At 37.7% G+C, this 26,475-nt stretch overlaps 1 protein-coding gene and 2 long non-coding RNA genes across 4 annotated transcripts; 2 read left to right on the top strand and 1 right to left on the bottom strand.

Annotated features, from left to right (window-relative positions):
- Positions 1–498: 498 nt before the first annotated feature.
- On the top strand, positions 499–2,664 carry LOC146534213 (uncharacterized). The gene is made up of 2 exons (XR_014878604.1): positions 499–825; positions 1,551–2,664. It is a non-coding gene; the product is annotated as an uncharacterized LOC146534213 (long non-coding RNA).
- Positions 2,665–3,724: 1,060 nt separating this feature from the next.
- Positions 3,725–9,086, bottom strand: Dh31-R (Diuretic hormone 31 Receptor). 2 transcript variants are annotated; one of them, XM_085195423.1, is made up of 5 exons: positions 8,900–9,086; positions 8,427–8,527; positions 8,198–8,289; positions 5,367–6,129; positions 3,725–4,456 (listed from the first exon to the last, which is right to left on the bottom strand). In XM_085195423.1, the coding sequence occupies exons 1-5, from the start codon at positions 9,084–9,086 to the stop codon at positions 4,397–4,399; spliced, it is 1,203 nt and encodes a 400-aa protein (XP_085051549.1). In that variant the 3' UTR covers positions 3,725–4,396. The 2 variants fall into 2 exon arrangements, with proteins under 2 accessions (XP_085051549.1, XP_085051550.1); XM_085195424.1 differs by having other exon boundaries at positions 3,725–4,441.
- LOC146534211 (uncharacterized) lies at positions 6,688–9,182 on the top strand. The gene is made up of 3 exons (XR_014878605.1): positions 6,688–8,317; positions 8,392–8,539; positions 8,906–9,182. It is a non-coding gene; the product is annotated as an uncharacterized LOC146534211 (long non-coding RNA).
- The last annotated feature ends 17,293 nt before the right edge of the window (positions 9,183–26,475 follow it).

Genomic DNA, 26,475 nt, shown 5'->3' with positions numbered 1-26,475 from the left:
CATATAAGAACAATCAATTTAATATGACTACATAATCTTTTAATATTACAGTAATTATTTGAATATTAATTTATAATATATTAATAAGCTTTTGTATTTAATCTTTCACTAAATCTTATATTTGCATGTTAGGCGCCAAAAGCTTTCTTCCGTAGCATTAATCGTTTTACTTTAATATAATTATAAAAGAGACTATGTAATTTAATTATAATCAAGGGTAAATGCATAAATATAAGTGTAATTATTACAACTAATATTTAATGTCTATTCGTAGAAAGATTTGTTAAATTGATTTTATTATATGTAAAGTAAACTAAATGGTTTAAATATGGCCGCCTACTTGGGGCCCGTGGTATTGCTATATTAAAGTAAAACCATTAATTAGTAGTTTTTCTATAAGTATTTTTTTTAAGAATTTAATTTTAATTCACGATTTAGTTACTTAATGTTTAGTAAATAACTTTTTTTATAATATTTCATGTATGCAAGGTACCGTGATAAAATGTTTTTCGATATGAGAAACAGTTTATGTAACCGATATTTAAAGTATAGTAGTAGGATTATGTTTTGATATGGCAATGGTATCATTAGCATTTGCAAATGGCGAACATACTACTGCGACTTAAACAAGCAACCTGTTTTTAGCATTGCTGTTGTATTTTATATTTAGATTTCTATTGTTGTTCAGTTGTTCTCTCTGTTTGAATATTTGGATCTAAAATATGGGAGACAATTTGAAAAGCAGATGCCTCAAATGTCCCCTCGTGAAGATCCTGAAATTAAACTATATAGGTTCCCTAGTCCAGGTCCTACCAATTCACACCGGTAAGTAATCATTAAGTATTAACTACTCTAGATAAAGTCATATCTTAAATGTTGTACTTTTTCAGTTGTGAACTTGGGCCAAGTTTTGCTTCCCCGAAGGCCCATGGTATTTATCGATTTTCAGAAAAAAAGTGTGGTGAACATAGAATGTTATGTTGCCACAATTTTGAATGGGCTTCATTTGTCAATTTTATTGAAAAAAATACTGTTTAGAAAAACTGTTCTATTTATGTACATATTAGTAATCATACAATGGCAATGTATTTTCATCCAATTATATTTTATTTTCAGAATCAGGTAATCAATGATTTTAATTTTTCAACTGAACAACCAGGGACTTTCCTGCAAATGTTATACCAGGACCATTGCAAAGAAGGGTATTGACAAGTATTCAAATGGTAATTCAAGTATATAATTAATTGATACTGGTTCACTTATATTTAACTTAAAAACCTATCTTAATAAATAGCCTATCTTATGGTAACAGTGAAAAAAACCTAAAACAGATGGATATAATGTAAAAGTTAATAAATACTAATTAACAATTTTAAAACGTAAACACAGATGAATTAAAAAAAATACTAATAGTTACAACTAAAATTACATGAATCTTAAACAATTTCTTAAATTTTCTTTTAATTGCTTAATCAAGAAGATTCATCTAACAATGATATGTTGATTTTAGTTTTTGTAACCTGATCTTTATTAACTCTTGTTATTTTCAGGATTGCTACCTGGAGAGGCAACAGTCACTGCAAATTTAGGATTTATGTGGATAAATTGTTTAGCTTCTGAAATAGTGATTCTGCAGATCGAAAGAAAGGCAGCCACACCAACATGACTGACAATTCTTAATTTGAAGAAAATGTATGACTTTATTGAAAATTGTACATTTGTCATAGCTCGCTCCAATGAAAGCTTTGTGATTCAGTTTTAAAATAGAAACATACCGATAATATATTATTGTACACTTTTATGGACTTCAAAGAATATTATAATGCTAAAAAGAAGTTAAACTATGTATCTGAAAATTTTATAAGATTTTATGTGTTGAGAACTGTGCCACAATCTGCAATAATTTATACAAAACATTATCATATTCTTTAAACCTCAAAAACTTGCAATCTGCAAATTGGAAAAAGATGTAAATTTTAGTTTTCTTGCCCAATGTGAAGAACATCTGAAAGAAAATGTTGATTTTATACGTAATAGTGTCTTCCACGTAACAGTAAAAAGATTTTGTTTAGTTAAAAATAAACAATTTGCAGATTATCAGAAATTGTTAAAAAGGAAAATAGATATATTAAAAATAAGTAATTGTATATTAATGTTAGATTTAATTCAAAATATTCTTTATTCAAATAGGTAATTATTATAAGCACTTTTGAATCGTCGAATGAACATATGAACAAAAAGCTACCACCAGTTTGGAAGGCAGTTCTGCTGAGAAGAGCCGGCAAGAAACTCAACAGTTGCTCTTTTCAAAATCAATGGGTACAATCTATTACATTAGCTGGCAGCTATCCTGCATTATATTCAATAAAGCAGTGAACAGTGAAATACGCTTTACTTGTTAGAATTTTTTGTACAGATATTTTAAATTTTTGTAGTGGCAAACTAAGAATATACTGCGGAATTTTGCGAAATTTAATTTGACCAACATTGCAAACACCTGCAAATTGTTTTGTTGGGCACGCCAAGAGATGGCAGCAGCATCGTTTTGTCACCTATTTTTTAGTATGAAGTGAACATTCTTTGAGTAAATGTGTTCTGTAGCCATTATTGCTTTTGTATCCTAAGAGGAAACTCTGCCGAAGTAATAAAAACCACTAAGTAGAAGTGTTTCGTTTAAATTATCCAGAAAATCAACGGTCACAGTATGCAGTTATAGAAATTTGAAATAGAATACAGTTAGGAGACTTCTGTACTACAATATGTTAACTGTCAAATATAGTACTGCAACGTGTCAACTGTCAGTGTTAAAAATGCCCGCTTTTTATTTGCTATTAAAGTTACTAATTTAAGCCTGAAGGCCTGTTTGGGTCCCACAGGCAGCCGGCAGACACAGTGCCTGCATATTCTCATATTAATTTATTACAATATGCATGTTCTACTTAACCATATCCTTGGAATTCCTTTATGTCGAATGAGATGCTACAGTAATTCTTTCACTGTTAAAACAGTGAATCTGTGGAATGGGCTGCCACTTGCAGTGAGACTATCCCAGTCAAATGGATTATTTAAGCGTCGCGCGTCGTCTTAAAAATTGCTTTCTCAAATGAAATGTATAAACGGACAATATGATAATAAGTGTATATTTGTTTCTATCTAAGTTTGTATGTATGTATTGTATGTACTCGTATGTATCTATTTATGTATAAAATTATTGTGTTCTTTTGTATTTATTATATTTTAAGAAATTTCTTGGTTGTCTGTAAGAAATTGCTTTTAGTGATAAGGCCGCCATTGCACATCTGTGTATCTTTAAATGAACTGTACCTTTTATTTGTATATATTTATTTATTTTTATAAATAATAATAATTATTAATAATAATAATAATTATTATTATTATTATTAATTTCATATCGTTTTTTTACTAATGTTAAACTGACAGCAGAGGTTGCCGAGACTTGCCGAGCCATTCCAAATATCTATAAGCCTGTGATCCCAGACCTACGTAATGTTAGCAATATGTAGTGAATTGTAACGTAGTGGTAAAAAAATTGCTAAAATGACGTAGGTCTGGCAGCTCTGTGATCTTGGGCTATACCATTAAGTTGATAAACGTAACTGTTTTCAAAACATTCATTCAATTGTTGGTTGTCCCTCTTCCTTCATGATAAAATCAAAGTGTTGCCAACAATATAATATTAGATAAAAAAAGGTAAATAAAAAAATGTGTGATACAAATTTATTTGTATTTGTACAATTATTTACATTTAACACAGTATATTCAGAATAAAGCTAAAAAATATTATTTTTTTATTAAATAATAGAATAATAGTACAATTTGCCACTCACTTCCACATCTATAACATTGATAATTTATTGTAAATACACAATTTGAGATTCGCGAGTTACAAGTTGCAAGTTACAAGATTCAAACAATTGGTTTCACAAAGTTGGTACCTTTGTTAACATACATAATTAATAATTACACCAGTGCTATTTTGTACATTTATTATCTTTTACAATCTATGACTTATTAACTTCGTGAACACATGTATCTCTATCTTTAAAATATCTTTTTTTATTTATACAAACTTAATACTTTTGTGCCTAAGATAATTTACACTAGTATATTACACTTTTATATAAAGTTTTCATGTGCACATATGTAGATTTATTAACATGTATAACAAATTAAGTATAAAAATGTTTGGTCTATAACTGTAGCAGTGGCGGCGCGAGGCGCGGAGTGGAGTGGGGCGGGGCGGCTACAGCAGGCGCGTGTGGGGCGGCGCCTCCTCGTCGCTGTCGCCGCACTCGAAGCGGATGCGGCGCCCGCGCGCCTCGCACCCACCCTCGCCGCTGTCGCCCCCCGCGTCCCCCGCGCCGCCAACCGATAGTCACACCTTCTCCTCACCTGCACCCGGCGCCGCTGACCGCACGAACTGCAAATACGTCACCTATGTTGGAATTAACTTTTATTTCAATTTTTACTGTTTTAGGTAAAAAAAATAAATAATTATGACATGGGTGTACTGCTACCCATTCATTCACCGTTAACGATCACCGAAAACCAGTCATTGCGGGCAACGCAAAACAGATCGTCATGGAGGTCTGTGTCCAGCAGTGGGTGGGTGGGTGCAAGGCGGCCTTATCACTCACTATAAGCGATCTCTTACAGACAACCTTTGAAGGGAATCAAAATTCATTGGGTACCTCTGGTTAATCTAGAATTATGAAATTTAGTAGCTAGAATCTACGACAATATTTACGTAAAACGACAAAATTTGGTATTAAAGCCACAAATTGAAGTGAGGTATCAGACGAAAGGGCTCTGGCTAAGCTAAGCCTGAATTTCAGAAAAACCTCGAGACCTCCGATTTTTATACGGACTAGCACTTGTCCGGTTTTTTTTATTTGAAAGCTTATGGTCCCATTTTTTTAGTCCATTTATGAGAAAATCACATAGGTCTTTAATTTCTATCAGCTACGAGTATGTGCGCGACAAATGGATGAATAACTGAATATTACGCCAATTTTAAAATTTTTATGTCAATGCCGGGAAAACAAACAGACTTAGTAATTTATAGTAAGGTTGTTGTAGCATTAGCTTGACACGTACTTCAAAATTATAAAATTATTCTTTAAATAATTTTTGTTCAACAAAGTTAAAGTTTTATTTTACTAGTAGGTATATTAAGTAAATTTATTTTTCACTTTTTAGTGTATTGTTTGAAGTCGGTTTTTATTTAGTATCTCCTATAATTAAGTATCTCCTACGAATTATTTAAGTATCTCCTACGAATTATTTAAGTATCTCCTACGAAATGTGAATATAATTCATGAGGTGAGAATATGGAATAGACTTACGGAGACTGTCGTGTTCGTCGTAGAGTTCGCACGCGGACGAAACGTGAGCACCCTCCAGCGTCGTCTTAGCTGCGCGAGCACTTCGCCGTTGCAGAAGCAGTATAGTATAGCGACGCACAGGCCCTGCAGCGACGTCGTCAGCGCCGACACGTACTCGTAGAACAGCCACCAGCTCGCCGTGCGCGGCGGCCGGAAGGGCGTCAGCAGGTACTGCAGGCCCAGCAGCGGCGCCAGCAGGCACGTGGCGCGCAGCGCATGCAGTGCGGTGGCAGAGGGCCGCGCCACGCCCGCGCCGCCGCCCGCGCGCAGCTTGGTGCACAGCACGCGCACGATGTTGCACAGGAAGGCCAGGTTGAGTAGCACGGCGAGGCACACCAGAACGGCCAGCTCGGGCCGCGGCGCACCCTCGTCGGCCCAGCACAGCGGCTCGGCGGCGGCCCCGCGGCGCGCAGCGTTGACGAGGGCGGAGGGCACGGGCAGCAGCCAGCCCGCGGCCAGAAGCGCGCGCACGAGGCGCCGCTCCGACACGAAGGCGCTGACTAGCACGGTGTGCAGGTACAGACCCTCGCACAGCATCCACGTGTAGTTGGTGAGTAGCACGTACTGCAGCGCGGCGTTAAGCGCGCGGCACCACACCGGCGACGCCTGCAGCGTGTCGGGCGCGCGCACCACCAACCCGTACCACGCTAGCCACAGCGCGTTGTTCAGCGCGAACGACGCGAACAGGTTTATGTGGACCGTGATGCGTGCGCAGCGCAGACTTCTGCAACATATTAGTATATTATTAATACGACGCGCAGCAAAGCACGGCGAGAATATACTCTTCTAGAACTTATATATTTATTTACACTTTTAAGAACGAATTAATTAACTAAATAATAAATTAACCTCTGAATTGTCACGTAGAATAATTAATATAAATTAATAATAAGCCGAATTTAATTAATATCAGTGTTTACATTTTTTTTTCGGCTTCATGCTGTATCTCGCATATAACAGGGTAGGCAGAAGGGTTCCTTCAGTGTTAAGAGACTCCGTTCCCCTCTTTCTGCCGAATTTTGGAGGCAATGCGTGTGTGGCGGAGTTCTTCACCGCGTTTTGCCTTGGTACTTAGAAATATTAAGAAATAGTAATTCACTCCTCCGAGTGGGTCGCCACGACGCACTATGGGAAATCGAGGTCTGTATCAGATCAAAAATCGATAACTTTTTTGTTTGTTAATATAAACAATTGAATTTTTGCACAAGCATAAAGTATGAAATAGTGCGTTAGGTGACGTTCAGATATTGTACTTTTATTGAAGAATATATATATTAAAAAATAATTAAAAAAAAAGTTTTCAGTAAATAATAGTAAAAGTTAAAGGAATAATAGTAAAAATGTATTATTAAGTTAGTTTATTATTATTCCCGACTGCTAAGGAAGAGTTATGTTTTTCGCGCGTATTTTGTATGTATGTATGTACGTATGTATGTATGCAATATTCTTTATTACCTTGTATCTCCAGAACCGCTGAACTGATTTACATAATTGAGGTATCGTTATATTCGCTTTAGCAGCCCAAGTGTTCTTAGATAGATGACGTTAAAAAATAATAATTATGGCGGCTGTGGGACGCCATTGGACTTAGTGAAAAAAAAATTTTTTGTTTCGAATACCACAATATGGGTATCAAATTCAAGAGCTCAACACGAGGATTTCAAAAAGGTATATCATGATTATTATTACCATAATGAATCCCAACAAAAATTTGAAAAATAAAAAAAAATATATTAAAAATCAAACACCCCGACTGTATAAATCTGAAAAGAAATTAACAAGCCCAATAGTTTATTAGGATGAACAGTCGGGACCTATAAGTCATTCTTCAATCAGTAAAATCTTTACCAGGAACCTCAAATAATTTAAAGAGGTGCTAATTCTTCTACTATTGAACGTAAACCTTCAATGTATGGGAGTAATAATAATAATTCACGCTTGGAACACTAAAAGTATTCGTCATTTTGAAATTTAGTGAAGACACTTAATAATCAAACGTCTGTTAGTAATTTTATTACTAATTTGTAATAGTTTTTTTAAATTAATTCACTCTTCATATAATTTCATAAATGAGGGTAATGTGAATAAATGATTGTGCAAAATGAAGATAAAACGCCCTTTTATCAATAACAATAATTTAATGAAAATTTACCGCAATCTAATTAATTAATTAGTAAAACAATAGAAACTACAATAGATAGAGGTTTCGTGTCCCCTGACTTGTATCACAGTTTTCGTGATAACTTCTCAGTCTGCAGGTCTCTGCAGCTGATTTTTGATAAATCTTATTTATGAATATCTGGACTATAAAACAATATCAAATATAACGCGTCGGGAGACGTCGGTAACTGTTAAAAGTCTCGATGAACTTTAAACACGTACCTTTTTTCTCTTCACTTATTGTTAATATTTTTTATAAAAATATATATAGTCACGATATCCACAACATGATAAAAGTTTTAAAATCTACTTACTATGGGCTCTTCAAAAATATATAACACTTTATACCTACTTGCACATTTTTTTAAGGAAATCATGCTTAAAGTATCAAAGTGAACAACCTGAAATAGACATTCTCACGAATGACAATTTTTCACGATGAATAAATATATATTCCAAATGTAATTCACGAAAAAATAATTCATAACATTAAAGTTCCACTCTTATACTATTAACCAAAAAAAAAATAGTGCGTCAGGGACGACTTTGTAAAAATGACTTTTGATCTGCCCTTGTTCTACCATTGTCCATAGTGCGACGGCCTCAAACTTAACGACATTAAATTCTCATACTTAAAATATGAGAGTATCCCCAGCGACAGCAGCAGAGCCACCAGCGACACGCTGTACCCAGTCTCGTACACCGCTATGATGTCGCTCACGTCCTGCAGATGATACGTTAGCAAAATAAATGTAAGTATTCATGTGATAAGGGAAATACTTATGAAAAGAAATACAATAACATTTTGTTTTATTTCTCGTAATAGTTCTGAAATGAAGTAAACATCCAAAACATAGTTACATCTTCGGGTTTAACGCAAGTCGTATAGTTGGACCAGGGCCTGCCTGAGAGGGGATGGTGCCACCACGTCCCATTAGCGGTGCATTCCTTGTGAGCGTAAACTGAAGCAAACAGTAAATATCAGTTACTTAAACATACATTATGAAATGAAACATATGAGATATGAAATTAACAAAAATTAAATCAAAATCAGGATCACGCTGCCCTCAGCAGGGCAGGCAGAGTATCTTATATGTCTTAATTACGCTGCGATTTAAGCTGGATACGTCCACGCGATCAGACGCGATGAAATAAGTGGTCTCGACAGACAGACAACACAGTAATCCTATAAGGGTTCCGTTTTTACTTTTTGAGGTACCAATTTTTTTGATATACAAATTGAGTTCCATATGGATATCAACTACAGATAACTCTTAAATCTACTACGTAAATGATACATATTATAATATTAACATAAAGTAAAACATGCTTACGCTCAGGACTGAAGCCCGGCACGAAGTCAGGGCACTGCGCGTACGTGGTGGTGTTCGCGGGCGTGTGCGGCCAACACAGCCACGAGTCGAATGTACCCTCGCAGTAGATACCGGGCGGGGGCCTGGTGCTGTTGTTGAAGTCGTCGCAGTCGGCCTGGCCGCGCGCGATGCGCTCGGGGTCGTCCATGGCGGGCACCGCTACTGTCTACTTCGTTGAGTTACTCATGCCTGCTGCTTGCACCTACACAAATTTGAAATAAATATTAGCATTTCTCGTTTTGAATATTGTTTATCATTAACATTCAAAACCGCGACGGTCGTGGGTTCGTTTCCCACTCAGAGTGTTTTGAGTTCGCGCAATGTCTCCAAAACTGCGGCGCGTGCTGCTGCATCTTAATAGCGTGAAGCTGAAAAACAAAATAAATATCCATTAACCACCATGAAGATACTAATTCCTGTCGGAGCCCGCGGTCGTGGACTCGGTGACTTGCGAGCGACTGTGCATCATCCTGACACAAATGATTGTTACTTTTGTAGGAAAAATAACGAAGAACTAATAATAGATATTAAATTTGGGTCTTAGAGCTGGTGTCCATACGAGTACATCAATCACAACGCGCGTCTAAGGGAGTGTTTATGGAACAAAGTGGTTCTATCGTAGCTGGAGGAGGATCCTGGAGGTTAAGAACATATAAACTAACGTTACGGTTATATTGACATTGTAATACAAATTACTATTATATGATACAATAATATGATACTCTTAGCTTAGCCCTTGTTAAGTTACTTTTCATGTTATATTTACGTATGTTTTGTTTTATGCAATAAAGAATATTTTTGTATAATATTCAACAGTTTCAAAAATAACGATTCATTATTTAATGTATACTGTATGTCATACTGTTGTGTATATCGTGTTGCAGTACACATGTAGTTTGTATGAGACGAGGTCCGTATTTGTAGGTCATGGTGTGTTATCGATGTTACAGTTTACGGTCGCGGGTGTAATCGCTTATCGCTGGCCGGCCGGCTCTGGCAACGCGGCCGGGAAATCAAAGTACGACAAGAGGGAAAGTTATTTGCATAAATATGAAAGTGTTTTCAGAGACTGCTGTTGAGGGTAGAAGACAAAGTGCGAGGCGTCGCGTCGCGAACATTGAGAGATCATGAAATTCCGACGACGTCCGGTCCGTCCGACGATGATCGTTTTCCTTGAGACAGTATTATAACTATAGTTAATGTAAAGCAAGTAAGACACGTCTATATATCTATATAATATACTAGCGCCCCCCCCCCGCGGTTTCGCCCCCTTGAACTACATTAATTTAATAAACAGAATTAACTGACAGTCAAATGTGTTGATGTCAATGAATAATTTAATTCAATCGTTCAGAAACAGCCTTAAATGTTAAATTATTGATTTGGGTATGGGGTTATAGCATTCTTTGTAAAGTAACTGTAATGATTGCATATTACAAAAAGTACCCAAATCGAATCGAATTATCCAATATCGAAATCGAAAAAAAACAATTGAGAACCTCCTCCTTGTTTTCAAAGTCGGTTTAAAATACAGATTAATTACAAACAAATACAGATTTATTATAAGTATAGACTTAAAAATATTTCATTGAACACGTATTTCATGGTATATTAGAATTCACCCCTAAGGGTGCAAATAAGCAAGCGAAGCTGCGCGCGTCCGCTAGTTAAAAATATAAATAATGTTCATTGTAATAATAATTTTATCTCTACTGGGATCGGTCTATTATTACTGACAGGTATATTGTTGCCAATAGACCTGATATAGTACTAGTAGACCGAGCGGCGCGCCGCGCAGTGATTGTTGACGTTACTATCCCACATGATGAAAATCTCGAGAAGGCCGAAAAAGAAAAACAATCTAAATATTTGGACCTAGCCCATGAGATTACCGCCATGTGGGATGTTAATGCGACTATCATTGTGCCGATAGTGGTTTCGGTTAACGGTCTAATAGCGAAAAGCCTCGACCAACACCTTAAGAGGCTATCGCTTAGCTGTTGGACCAAGAACCGGATACAGAAGGCAGTATTACTTGAGACGGCACGTATTGTGCGGAGGTTCCTCTCTCTGGAGCCCTAGCCACCGATGGCTTGGACCCTTGTCCCGCCCTCGGAAGTGTGGTTTTTTATATTTTTAAATGTATCTTTTTTATAATAATTTATATTTAAAAATGTAAAATTGATTCGCTTATTTAATAAAAGTATTTTATCTAAGAACATAATAAACTTCCTTTAGATCTTTATGTAAAGCAAGTATATTAAGCTCTAATTAATAAATATAATTAATATATATTTTTTGTTGTTACTGTACTAAATTAACTTTTTACGGCATACTCGTAATGTACGCGCAAACGAATTTATAGGCAGCAACTAGTTATAAAAAAGAAAAATCAGGTTCACGCTGTATCCCACATACAGCTGGGTAGGCCAGTGGCGGACTAACCCCGTCGGAGGCCCGGGGCGGTGTCGTTGAAGGAGGCCCCCCCCCATTGTAAAAAAAAAATTATATATCACTTTTTTTTTCATGTACAAATTAGTGTGTATGCTTATTTAGTTTACATCTTGTCGAAGTGAGGCCCTTTTAAAGATAGCGCCAATTTAAAGCTCACTTACGTTAAAGTAGAACGCTCGTATTTAAATATGTTTTTGAGAAAAAAGTAAAAAAAAAAAATTATAACCAAACCCATTACGTAGGCTTTACTCTTGCCAGACGTCCTAAAGATTGTTTAAAATTGGGACAAAATACGCTATACTTCGTCTTCTTCTTATTGGCATTAAACCCGGATATTTCCAGGGTCTGCCTTCCTACTCAACCTACTCCATTTTGCACGGTCTTAAGTGCCTCGGTGGTGAGTCCATTGGCTCTCATGTCTTGCATCACAACATCCAACCAGCGCTTCCTTCGGCGTTCGATAGGTGTCACTCCAGGGGCTGATATAGCATAGCACTTGCATCCGCGTAACGTGGCCAAACCATCTCAGGCGATGCTCTTGGAGTTTATCCGCTACGTCACGGACTCCAAGACTACCTCAAATGAATGTGTTACGATTGCGGTCATACCGTGTTACGCTGTACATCCACCTTAGCATCTTTATTTCCGGGACGCGAAGCTCCTGAAAGTGCCGATATAGTGCTGGCCAGCATTCACTGCCGTATAAAATAACAGGTATACTCTCGTATATCAGCCGTCACCTGCTAGTCAGTCTGCATCGGTACATTCGGCTACCACCACTTGATCTGAGGCTTACGTTTCTACTTTTTTCTTCGGGGTGACGTTAAAGTCCAGAAAAAGACGATGTTGGGCCGTAAGGCTTTCGCTTGGAATTACTTTACAGTTAGTTACTCTGCCCATATGACACAGTCTGGTCAATAAGTAGTCAATTTGAGTTGAGTGGGACCCAATTTAAGTAATAAGGTGCTGAGGGTTCTTTTGGAAGAACGTATTCGCGACGGCTAGATCAGACACAATATAGGTTCTCCGAATATTTTCTCCCTCTGTATTACCAAGACCGTATCTAAAACCCCTGTGAACACGTTCATACGGCTCAGCAGACTTACGGCCAAGAAGCCAGTTCTGAAGCTCTTCAAAAGGAACTATTGCCACACTGTTTCTACCTGAGGGTGACCCGGTGTATATAAACCAGTAACTCTGTCCGTTATTGCGGGACTTATTGCCCTTCCAGCAAGCTTCCTGGCGGAAAGCACAGTGGACCCGAAGTCTTATAAGTACATCTGCGAGTTCTCTGCATCGTCCGGTTAGAGAGCCAATATTCCACGTTGCAAAGCGGAGTTTCTGTCTGGGTACTAGCTTTTTAAACAATGTTCGTACTTGACATGTTGTTGCGTTCCATATTAGCGGCGGATGGCGGTTTTTAAATGGAGCAACTTCTATTTGACTTCCAAAACCACTTTAAAAAGTACGCTATAATTTTACATATATTATTGATGGACTATTTTAAGACCCCTTATAAGCGCCCAAACCGATCTGATGGCTCAATCATCCTCCCAGACACAGATGTACCCTTATTTTGCGCTACTTCTAGAAGGGCCCCACTTTCAGGTTAGTGAGTACGCAAACTTTTATTGTTGGCGCGCCCCAATAAAGCTGTAAGCTGCAGTGTACACAACGTAGTAATACCCCGTCGTGTCCGCTCTCATAAACCACAGATCAAAACTTAATTGAACAAATACCCACACACCCGCCATTGCCCTCCTCGCGACTACTGCCTATCAGCACCGCTGTGGACCTCCATTAGGCCGACGCTCGTTATCTTCGACAGGGATCGACCCCGCTTTATTAATCCTCAATTATTATATTCGCAGGCACTCAGGCAGACAGTATTGAATAATACCTTATTGTGAATATTTGCTTACGTATTTTTACGACATTTTATAACTAATGCACAACCCGCTTCGATTCCCACCCGGGGAAATCAATTGTTTTCATTTCTTTATTTTGGTAAGAAGGCAATGCTCGGCGTTGAGTTCCACCACTCAACACGCAATAAGAAGGGAGGAAGGGAGTGTCTTAACAGGTTCTCTCTATCTACCCTATTAAATGCGAGATAAAATGTGAAAATAAAGACGTCGGCAATGAGCCCGTATGTTAGGAATTTCACCACAATTAAGAATAAATAAATATCTGATATAAAAACGATTATAGGTGCCTTTTTTTATTTTCTTTCGAATAATTTTTGTTTGTATCAATAAAAATAATGAATTGTTCTTGAATGATTATAGAAAATAAATAATTTCTTCCTCTGGGCCCCGTGTGTCGTGTGACGCTCAATCATCATTATAGAATTATCGCAACTGTTGTCACCTTTTATGTTCGCAGTAATCGAAAACAGATACACTTTATTTGATGCGATACCATCTACGTACATATGTATGTACGTATGTATGTATGTATGTATGCATGCATAACATCAAATAGCGAACACGTGGACGGTGGGCTCCGTTGTGTTGCGGAGAAACTCGTAAAAAAAGTAAATGGAATTCGTCTTAACTATATGACTAATCATGTTGCTCTCAATATACTTGTTGTTCTGAATAAACATCGGCGTCCAGTGCCTGCCATTGCTTAGCCTCACCCGCCTCGCTTGCCTCGCTTGCCTCGCCTGCTTCGCCTACCTCGCTTGTTGTTGTTTCGACGTTGCCTATATATAAGTAACGACTCTACAAATTGTTGCATTTCCTTCTAAAGGTGATAGGAGAATGTCTAAAATGATATTTTATCGTGATTCAATTTGAAAGGAATTACTTGCTGATTCTGAAAGTATACCCACTTTCAGAATAGTATCACCGTGAAGAAAATCAAACAAATAATAATATTTAGATAAAAAGAATTTAGAGTGATGTTTAAAACCCAGTAGGTATATCAATTAGAACAATGAACCGCGTCCCCCGCGTCCCCCGCGTGGAGTGCAAGTCAGCGAGTGCGCGTGGACGCGCTATAAAAGCTTCCATAAGAACGTAATCCTGAAATAGTTTTTTTACGATTCTTTTACGAAATTGTTTACGGCGGCGCGTCCCTTTATTGTCCATTGCCCGTACACAAACACACACACACACACACACACACACACACACATACAGCGCACTGCTCTGATGAGACAAACATTAATGCGTTCTCTGCTCAACAGATTAGACGGGACCCTTATGGGATCACTTGGTTGTCCGTCTGTTCATCTTCCAAGGTCTTTTATCTCAAAATTGCGTATAAGTATAAAGCTGAAATTAAAATCAAATATTCATGTCTACGACCCCTTGAAGCACAGATACAAACCAAGCGTCTAAGTCAATGCAATCAAACGGTACGAGCATCTTGTATGAAGTTCACCGCGGAATCAAACCCTATAGGACACTTCCCGCCGACCCACTTTGTATTTTTAAAGGATAATATAAGAGAGGCCCAAACACGTCACAGTGTATGGACAAGCGCGGCCATTAGAGACACACTATTATTTAATTACTGTCTTGTTTCTATGACGATATCATTTCAAAGACAAATACTTATGTATTGAAAAGGAAAGTTTCAGATAATTCAATAAAAGTTATAGCAATTTTATCGAACTAATATTTTAAACAGACATAACTTATTTATTTATGAGCCGATTGAAATAAAATGAACACAAAATGTTAAGGGAAGCTCCAATAATCAGTTATACGTATAGATATATATATATTTTTCTAATTATTATATAAAATTGTAGGTTCACTTAGTTGTTCTTTCTTATAATCACAAATTTCAAAAGTGCTTCTAAGCGCAAGGCAATAAGTATCGGTGTAATTGCAAGTTCTCGCGGAGCTGCTGCAGCTGCGCTCAACAAGTCCCCGGCACTTACTCTACTTTTATCTTGTACTTCTTTTTAGCTGCTATGTTTCGAGCTTTAAGTCAAAGGTCAAAAGCTTTACTAAACCAAAGTATTAGTAAATTGTATTAACGTATGTTCCTATAACAGTAAAAATTAATAATATTATCTTTGTACTCTGAGCAACAACGGGCAACAAAAATACCGGTCAAGTGCGATCCCGACGCGCTCACCGAGGGTTCCTTACCAATGTCAACATTGTAGGTCAAAGGGAAGTACAACTTATAACAGGAGGAACGTGCGCGACAAACGCATGAATAACTCAATATCACGCCAACCGACTCTGATGAATCTTTTTTAACCGACTTCTGTAAGAAAAGGAGTTTATCAATTCGACTCAATCAATCAATCAATCAAATCAGCCTTTTCGGGTCCACTGCTGGACATAGGCCTCTCCCAGGGTGCGCCAAAGCTCCCGATCCTCCGCCTTCCGCATCCAATCGAAGCCAGCAACCTTCTTCAGGTCGTCGGTCCATCGAGCTGGAGGGCGCCCTACGCTACGCTTGCCAATCCGCGGTCTCCACTCAAGGACTCGTCTGCTCCAACGCCCATCGGTCCTTCGACAGATGTGTCCAGCCCATTGCCATTTCAACGTACTAATTCTGCGAGCGATGTCGGTAACTCCGGTTCTTTTCCGGATAACCTCATTTCTGATTTTATCTTTCAAAGAGACTCCGAGCATAGCTCGCTCCATAGCACGTTGGGCGACTTGGAACTTATGGACTAGACCGACTGTTAGTGTCCACGTTTCGGCACCGTATGTCATGACTGGCAAAACACACTGGTTAAAGACTTTTGTCTTCAAACATTGCGGAATTGGCGACGAAAAGATTTGACGTAGCTTGCCAAATGCTGCCCAACCCAGTTGAATTCTTCGATCAGCCTCTTTCTCAAAGTTGTTTTTACCAAGCTGGATAATTTGCCCTAGGTATATATACTCCCGAACAACTTCAAGAGGAGTGCCGTCCACGTATATTGGTCCCGGTTTGACATGCTCGTTGAACATGACCTTTGTCTTGCTCAAGTTCATACCGAGACCAACACGCCGCGAAGATCCATCTAGGCTCTGCAGCATCTCGGCTAGCTGTTCCAGCGACTCTGCTACGATTACGATATCGTCGGCGAATCTGAGGTGCGTGATGTACTCGCCGTTTACATTGACTCCAAAGCTGGTCCAATCCAGGGTTTTGAAGACGTCTTCCAATGCGTTGTTAAACATTTTCGGGGATATAAAATCACCCTGCCTTACACCTCTGCGCAGTTGGATCGCCTTAGTTTTACTCTTCTGGATTTGGACAGTCAATGTAGCAGACGTATACAAACTTCGCAGCACCTCGATGTACCTCCAATCGATACGGCATCGCTGCAGTGAGTCCAGAACCGCCCAGGTTTCGATAGAATCAAAGGCTTTTTCGTAGTCCACGAAAGCCATACACATCGGTCGATTGTACTCCTGTGTTTTTTGTACTATCTGCCGAACAGTAAGGATGTGGTCTACGGTGCTGTAGCCTGATCGAAACCCGGCTTGCTCTGGCGGCTGGAACTCGTCAAATCTGCTGGCAAGACGATTCGTCAGAACTCTGGAGAACAGCTTGTATACGTGGCTCAAGAGTGAGATCGGTCTATAGTTCTTCAAGAGAGTTCGGTCTCCCTTCTTGAAGAACAGTACCACGTCACTCTTGCTCCACGTTTCCGGGGTTTTGCCGTTATGAATAACGGAATTGAAGAGGCTTGTTAGCACTTTCAGGACTGGGGTGCCACCTGCTTTAAGAAGTTCTGTAGTAATTCCGTCATCGCCCGGAGCTTTGTTGTTTTTAAGCTGTTCCAAAGCCATCCTAATCTCACCGAGGTCAACATCCGGGAGCTCTTCAGTGTAATGGCGCGTTAAAGGAGCGCGTTGGTCACTAGCTCTGGATTTGCCGGGTTTCCCTGATTTTGACGAGTATAGCTGCTCGTAATAATGCTCAACTTCATCGAGTATCTCAAACATAGAGGTAACGATTCTACCATCTTCTTTTTTGAGTTTCGTGAGAAGGATTGAGAGAAGAATTTAGGAAGGCCTCAGCCTTCCTAAATTGCGAGCGAAAACTTTCGATCCCCGATTCCGCATGATCGCACTTTTGATAGCGCGTGTATTTGAGCGACGGAGATCGCGACGCGTCAGCTTTCTGATGGCTAGGTTTAAGGCACTCATATCTGCCGAAGACGGTGGTGGCAGTTCTCTTCGCTTTCTCATAAGCTCGAGTGTCTCAGCTGAGAGTTTCGTTGCGACGTTGTTAATTCGACTCAATTTTTTTTTATTTTATTTTTTTAAGTTTGTTACCTCATAATTTTGGACTGGGACTTTGATAAATTTGATAAATTTTTATTTGAAAGGTGAAGCTTCCCGAGTGGTCCCATTTTTTTTGGTCCATGTCTGACAATGATATCTATGAGAAAATCACATAAGTCTTAAATTTGCATTAGGTATGTGCGCGACAAATAGACGAATAACTCAATGTCGCGCAAACCGATTTTGATTATTCTTGAAATAAAGCTACTGCTACAACAACCTTACTACAATATGTAATTACTAAGCCTGTTTGTTTTACTTGGCACCGACTTCAAAATTATAAAATATTTGTAAAATTATTTTTCACTTTTTAGTTCGTTGTTAGAAGTCGGTTTTTCTTTTTGTTAAAAATTAATTAATTTATTTAAAAGGATACATTTCAAGGACAGTTGGGTGAAACTTCGGTTAGGTTCCGATTATGGTATCCGGTGGACATTAAACAAGTTATTTTTTTTTGGTACAAATTATAATTGTTCTGTATTAGTTACAAGCTGTGTTAAAATTGGTGTCAGAAGTGAGATTCTCAGGATGTTCTCATTTTTAACCGACTGCAAAAAAAGGAGAGGTTCCTAAATCGCCCGAATATTTTTTATGTATGTCATTCTTGTCAATATTCCAAATTGTTAGTTTGTACAAAAATAAACTTAATTAAGATTGAAGTTTTGCATAGGACAACCACTATCTATTCGTTTGAGAAGCATCCTCTTAAGAACTACCCATCACTTAAAATCGTGAAATAAATTAATTTTAAAATAAAATAAATCAGTTTCTGACTGGCTTCAAACGAAAAAACTATAAAATCTTTTTTAATTAGGTATTTTTCAACAAAACAAAATCAAAGTACGGTTTACTTTATGTAAAATTATTTTATATTTTTTATTATTAATTTTTTAGATTTTTACCTTTGCTCGTACTGTAAGTTCTTGCCAAATTTCATAATTCTAGGTCCACGGAAAATATCGATACGTAAGTAAGGGAAAATGGTCGTGACTGACAGACAGACGGACGATAAATTGATCTTATTAGGGTTCTGTTTTACCTTTTGAGATACGGGAACCTAAAAACAACGTAAAATTAACTCAGAGTTCCGTACATCAAAAGAAAAAAAAGAAAGTGTTACAGGATCACCTTGTTCTCTATTTTTATGAAGTATCGTCAAACATCTATTTCCGGCTGTACGTGGTGCGGCGGAGTACAGCGAGACTATACACATATATATTTATATAACAGCTATGATTTAGTTTTTAATGGGATTAGCGTGAAAGCATGAAACGTGTGCACCTACAGACTACAGGCTACAGGCGGCGGTCATTACGGAACAGTGTGGCAATTACGAGCGTAAACTTCATTTGTCACTGTCGTCTACCGCGGCACCTCGTACACGCATTGTTACCATTTCACAGGTGATCAATTCAATACGCAATAAAACATAAAAATACAGGATATTGTGTTTGTTGTTCCTCATTTTTCGAATATTCGAGACACTGTGCTTTGAGTTGATTTGAAGTTAACGCTGCGCCGTGTCTTGTTGTCAGAGTAATGTCAAACAGCGACCAAACGCTACCTCGCCCGCTAAACTTAGACAAATTTTATAAAAACGTCAAATAAAATATGAATTGAATTATTATTAGAACAGATCCATGCAGAAATTTGACGCGTCGATAACTCGTGGGAGCGTCGGAGCCTCCTTGGAAGACGGTTACGTCACTTACGTTGTTATTATGTACAATGTAAAATATTGAGACAGAAGTGGACTCGTATGAACGATGAGACGAATTTAAACGATTGTAATAAAACAACGGACGAACGTCCCAACGTAAGGACAGAGTTAAAATAGCAAAATTAAACTTACATAGTATAGAAAGAATTTCTACACTCGTTGTTCACTCAAATAATAGGCTTAAGTGTAAATAACTTCAAAATGAACCAGGCGCCAGTCAACGAAGAACAACTCACCGTGAGGCCTGACGTCGTGGGGTGTGAGCCCCACAGGATCCCCACTCCAAGAAGTGAAATATTTAATATTTCTTTCTGATAACTTGGCAAAACGTGGCGTTGAGTTTCGCCTCTCAACACGCAAGGCCTCTGGAATTTAAGCTGAGAAGTTTAAGTTTGCGGGCGCATGCATTTATTTTGTATGTAATCGTTTTTTTCTGTAATAGAAATGTAAATGACCATTTCTGTCTAAGGAAATAGTGAATAGTTTAGCTTAAATCATAAATGTCCTTGAAATATACAAACGTGATCACTATGCTGGTTCCAGCTTCAGACGTATTTGAAGGCGAGTGTCGTTCCTCGACCTGAACACTCGCTCGGAGCCGGATGTAACGGAGGTGGTTTATTGCCTCCAGCCGGGATTTTTCAGCGAGTGATTATGTTTTCAACGATTATATCATTAGCGAGGCAGCTTGGCGCCGCGCCAAAGCGCCCCGCCTGCGCCTGCGCACGAGCATCTGTACTCTCTGTCCATTTGAGTTTCTAAGTTCTTTATTGCAACTAATAAGAGTTACACATGATATTTCAGTACGATAATGGCTTTAGTTCATACATACTCGTAGTGTACTAAGACATTACATACTATTATACACAGATTAATATTATTTGATGGCTCCGTAATGTTTCTTACATAAATATTCCTACTTGCTCAATAATTACTTACTTAATGGAATATTCGTTTTGACGTGAGTGAGTTTGCTACGTTTGTTATTCTGTGTCTCCAAATAGAAACCAATCCGCGAGTTGATTGACGTTTTTGTTTAGATAGAGAGTTCTACGATTAAAATAATTAGAAGTATTAAGACTTTTTCAAATTTTGCTTTACATTTACAGGTTGGCTTTTAATACGTATAAATCATTTGTACAATATTTGTAACACCGATAACTTCCGCGAGATGCAAGTCGTGACATTTCATATCCAATACAGCAACAGCTCGCAGTCGCGGCCTCCAGGGAGACGGTAGAGTAGACCAGACTGTATATCATTGTATATGTTTTAATTATTTAAATAAGCTATATATCTCTTTTTACGTTTTTATATTGTTACCACACTTAGGAAAGAAAAATTGAGAAAACGTGTAAAAAGTTGACCCGCGCCTCTTTGGAAACCGTCCAAGCGCTCTGACCGACTAAGCTGATTTCAAAAAATTCGAGTAATTTTTATACGCTGCTTACAACTTATTTATATTGTTAGCATCTCTGTAGGAAGATTTTTACAAATTTCCACCAGCACTTAAAGTAGCACAGCGGGTGACGGTTGTGGGTTCTACTCCCGCTCTGGGATGCCGCATATGCCGGATATGCCGCATATGCCGCATATGCGTGATACGGCAAAAACCTTTAATATTTAACATACAGTGGAAGGAACTACTTTACAAATTTCCACCGCATTTAGAATTCGTCTAATATATTTGCGACAACATCGTTCACATGAATGACAAGTGCTCAACAGCGAGTGAGGTGGGTTTATATTAAACTGGTTTATAGTTTTACTATTATAATTTAACTGAATAGATTTAATTAAATGAGAATGTTCTAATTGATATTTGCTGCGCGCAAATTTAAAACAAACTAGATATTATCAAAAACACTTTACGCGTAGAAAATTAAAGTTTCGGTCACATGTGGTTCGGAGATCGTTATTTACAATAGTTACTCGCTTACAAACAGTGATTGAATATGCCTTAAGAATAACATGTTAAAGCTGTTGCAGCACAATGCCGACGGTGCCTGCAGTATGCAGGATAACAGGATACCAGGATACCAGGATACCATATACCTAGTAGGTACCTTACGATGATCCCTAAATTGTTTTTAATTCCTAAAGATTTATCTCACAGTTCCCGCTAAGCGGTGTCTGTCAGTTGTCGCAGCGCTCTGACGATGTCGAGCTTTTTAAACAATGAAACCCTTCAGATTATGAAACAGACAGTTTGATAAATATACATTACTAAAATGTTGATGTGAACAAGTACTTAGTGACTTCAGCTAATATACTGCTGGTTAATGAAATGTTATTCACAAACTTGGAATTAATAATAATTGTACATTTATTGGGATCCTAGACCCCTAGGTCCCAAGACCTAGACCTACCTAGACAACTGCAATATTGTTATATTAACGAGGCGCGTGTGAGTGTTGTCGGCACGCCGCGCTGTTCATACGGTCGTAGTATTTTTGCGAGTGCTTTAACAAATAAATAACAGTTCGTGTTAACATTTCGTTACTAGTCTTATAGCCACTAATAGCTAGAACATTTATTTTAATAACGAAATATAACTCCACAAGTGTACACCATTAGCGTTCAGTTTTTAATCTAGCGTGATGACCTTGGCGTGACCGTGCGACTCAGCATTTGCTTCTCTTTATTTATTTTCCGTCGGCCATTATTTAAACTTCATCATAATATTTTAGTTTCGATCGCGCTGTCGAAATATTTTCGTGTATAAAGTTATCTGTTACACGAAACTGAAACGCGATCAAATATTTGCTCAATTTGTTTGTAATTTTCGTGCGCCGAGTTCAAACAAAGCTCAGTGATGAAATGAAAATGCGCGAGGGAATTATATCAGCTTAATACATCACGGAGAGAGGAGGGCGACGGAGGGCGGCGGTGGGGGATGGGGGGGAGAGGCTCAAGAGAGCAACGAGAGCATCAATTACAAAAAATGTTTGTTTGTTCATCCTGATTTATAACGTGTAAGTGTTCCGCGCCGGGCTGTTCTTGTTTACGCAATAATACAATAACGTACGATTGCAGTTTATATTGGGAAACATAATAGCGGAGAGATTTATAATTAACTTTTAAATAACCTCGCATGTACCGACCTGCACCCACCACCGCTGGAGTATACCTATACAAATATATCGTAGATTTTATAAAAATACAGTTTATATTATATCACAGAGGGTACATGTGTAATTCACAGAGAGCTGAAGGTGAAAGGCATTTGTTCTTAGCGACGCTGAACTCCGAAGGCAATGAATGCTATATTTATTTCAGATGAATGTTTGTGTTTCCACCCACCACCCCGCGCACTCCTCGCGACGAAGTGATAGGTATCACCTCGTCGCAAGGAGTAATACAGGTAATACCAATAAGTGTATCCAAATCAATTAAAAACAAGAATATCCCACATAAAGTATTACATACATGTATCAAAACCGTTGTAATCGACAAATCCGTTTTACGTTACATTTGTTTTTTGGTAGCTGTGTGTGGTGTCCATTAGGGGTCGTGTGGGGTGTGCTCTCGGCGACACTCGACACATCCTACTATTTGCGGAGCACACAACGGTTCACCCAATGTCACAGTTTAAAATGTCAACGCATCGACTCTAACGACAGTTAATTACCGTTCCGACACTCCCCCGGGAGGAGGTCGGCGCTAGTTTGATATCCACGAGGGTCATTTCCGGAGCTCAATTCGCAGATTGAACTTTTATTGTGTGAATTTTCCCTCGAACGGAACATGTAAAACACGACTGTGACGTGTCACGACTGTGACACTTGACAGCAGTTCGGGGCGCAGTAGGCTAGTGGCTGTCTGAAAACGTGACGGTTGCGGGTTCGATATAAACTCCAGGGAATTCCTCTCTGCAGTGAAAAGACAAAGTGCGGCGTTGAGTTTCGCTACACAAAATGTAATGTTTCGAAAATAGTGCTGTGTGTGGAGAAGAAAAAATAAACATACATTTACTCTGTCACAACATATAATTAAATACTTATACTATTTTCGTTTTCAATTGGTGTTTCTGTTTAATTGCTTTTACACGCATGTGTCTACTCGTACATATCGACGTATTACACATTGAAGTAGCTCGATGTTCCGTTCCAATTAAAACATGGTCGCGAAGTGACAAGACACGAGTGTTATTGGTCGAGAGCAATTACTGGAGAGGCTGGAGAGGCTGGAGAGGCTGGAGTGGAGGTGGTGGTGGTGGTCGACTAACTTGCGTCAGTTAGTATGATGTTCCTAACTTACTCCTCTACATAGCACGTATTGAAATGTTATAAAGTGAAATATTTGGTATTCTATCACAGATGCTTCGCAATACTACAATGTACTACTTGTCCAATAACATATGCAATGTTATAGTACAAGTAGTAACAAACGTACGACAGGAATTGTCATTCCTATCGAATGTTTATGAATTAATGACTGCAAATAAATGTTAATTTATCAAAAAAATGTCATCATTGAACGTAACTGAGTCAATCTCTTGATTGCGATTCAGAGAGAATTATGACGTTACCTCGTAAAGTTATTCTCCGTAAACCGACTTTACAGACAGCCAGTTTATTTTTGGTTGGTTCTCTGTGTATTTTCTTTTCTTTTTTTCACTGTCTGTCCAAGTTTCGAGGCTTTCTGTAATCGAGTGGGGGTGGGTATTTAATAATTCCTTCCCCTGACTGCAAATCGATCCCACAATCGTCGCATTATAGTCACATGCTCAACCTTTTTTTAGGATGAATAATTGAGATGCTATTCAACAAAATAAATTTAGTAGCTTTACGGGGATTTACAATACGTATTATATAGGTGCGAGGGGCGCGGCTAGGGTCCGACTCAGGTGGCTCTCGTGGCTCGGGTGGGCTCACCCTGCATGGCTTACAATCCTCAGCTGGAATTAAATTATTATTTTTTTATTTACTTATGTCAGCTCCATAGGATAGGATAGGTAGGTTCCTTGGGGAGTGCAGGGCGCCACTAAGTTGTATATTAAAACAGGCATTTACCTATTGTGTACCTTATTCCGTATTCGTACGGTAAGTGCGGTAAGTATGTATTTTACCGAGCCATTACAGAAATACACACTCTAGTGCAGCTCATACATTTGCGCGAGACACCTGCCCTACACGATTATTCATTTAATAAACAGAATTGACTGATAGTCAAATGTGTTGATGTCAATGAATAATTTAATTTACTCATTCAGAAACAGCCTTAAATGTTAAATTATTGATTTGGGTAAGGATTTATAATATTATTTGTAAAATAACTGTAATGATTGCATTTTACAAAAAATACCCGAATCGAATCGAATAATTCAATATCGAAATCGAATGCAGAATAATTAATCGAATATCGAATCTGAGATGAGCGATAACAAACGCACAGACAAACAGACAAAAATTTTAAAAATCGTTGTTTTGGGTTTTATTTCGTTAATAAAGGTTCCCAATATTTTTTTTTTTAAATACGATTTTATTATAAGTATAGATATAGATTACCATACAATGATAGCTTAATAATATTATTTTGACAAATATAAACCAACTACGATAAAAAGCGCAACTGTTAAGTTTTAATGCCAAAAAACTTTAATTTCATATTTGCTTAATAATAATGGACGCCATAGAGTCTATTTCGATCTCTATATAATATATACTATATGTTCAAATAGTATATACTATATGAAGTAATATTATTTGTATATAACAAAAACTACATAATATTACAAGACTTATCTTTGTGCAGGAGAGGCGTAAAGCATATACCTACAATTAAGAATCAAACCTAGTAGGTATTAAGACATTCCGTTTCCCATCCTGCCACTGCGCCACTGCGCCGCAGCGGCCACGATAAGCCGCCGCGCCGGAAGTGGCCGCCAAAAATAACGCATTACGACCGGAAGAGATAAGCGTGCAGGCGCATTGTGATTTACATGTTTATAAAAGAGCGGCGTACGACGACCGACGCGACGTCGCACTATGGGACGCTTCCTATAAAAGCGTGCCGAAAATGGTCGAAACAAAAGTCGTAATTTTAAAGTTCTGTTGATTGTTCTATATACTAGAATAGACTATCTTATCAATACAACAAGATTTTTATTTTTGATAGCAGTTTAAAGTATCCAAAATGACCTTCAAACAATACACTTCGATATTTCCCTATTTTCCATACTGCATATAGCGATATTTAAGAGTTAGTTTCTTAATAAATTTCTATTGTAACTATATTTATGTTATACATTTTTATAAAGCTCATTGTTTCTTCTTTAAGAAAATATAATTAGTGTATAAAAAAAACCTATATTTAAAAAGATATCTTAAAATTTTTAGAAGTGTTATATTTTAACATTTTCATATTTTCAATTGGAGTTTTCACTGTTGCCGCTGGCTGCCGCTGCCGAGAAAACTATATTTATATATACTACAACTATTCAAGAATTAGGGGAAAGAATAAAATTTTGCGCATATTTGCGCCATTTTGATTTAGAGCAAAAAAACCAAAATGTAGTAAAATTTAAATTTTTGATATTTCATGAATACTGCTTTTATTTTAAATAGTTGGCGTCCTATTTAGTTCTTTTTTGTTCTATAAGTAGAAAAAAACTATTAGAATGTTAATTTTAACATGAAAAATAATAATATGTCTATTTTTGAAAGAGCATATTTGTTTTGAAATTGACATTTTTTGTGGTCATTCCAACCATGAACATAATAAAATTATCATTTTTTATGTGAATAAACAATATTATGTGAATACAAAATAAAATATTTAATTAATTTGATGTAGTTTTGCTCAAAACACTTTTTTGGACAAGTATAAAAAGACCAATTATAACTAGTTGCTTTCATTAGAGTAATCGGACTTTTCCGCATTGTTTCTAATACTGTTAACTTATTAAAAGATATACATATATTTTGTGCAACATGAGTGAATTCGCTTGCAGTAGACGTAACTTATGCACTTTTATAATTGAGGGGAGAAATCCTTCTGAAATAGAAAACTTTTAAAAGGAGAACTTCAATTTGTCGTCATCAGACGTACAAACTATAATGAACAACATTCAAAATTTCTTTTTATATAATTCTTCAACCTATGTC

This window comes from Heliconius melpomene, chromosome 12 (genome assembly GCF_056956725.1).
Source record: "Heliconius melpomene rosina isolate 202511_hmr_F chromosome 12, ASM5695672v1, whole genome shotgun sequence".
In the NCBI taxonomy this organism is placed as follows: domain Eukaryota; kingdom Metazoa; phylum Arthropoda; class Insecta; order Lepidoptera; family Nymphalidae; genus Heliconius; species Heliconius melpomene.
This window is presented reverse-complemented; position numbering and strand designations above follow the sequence as displayed.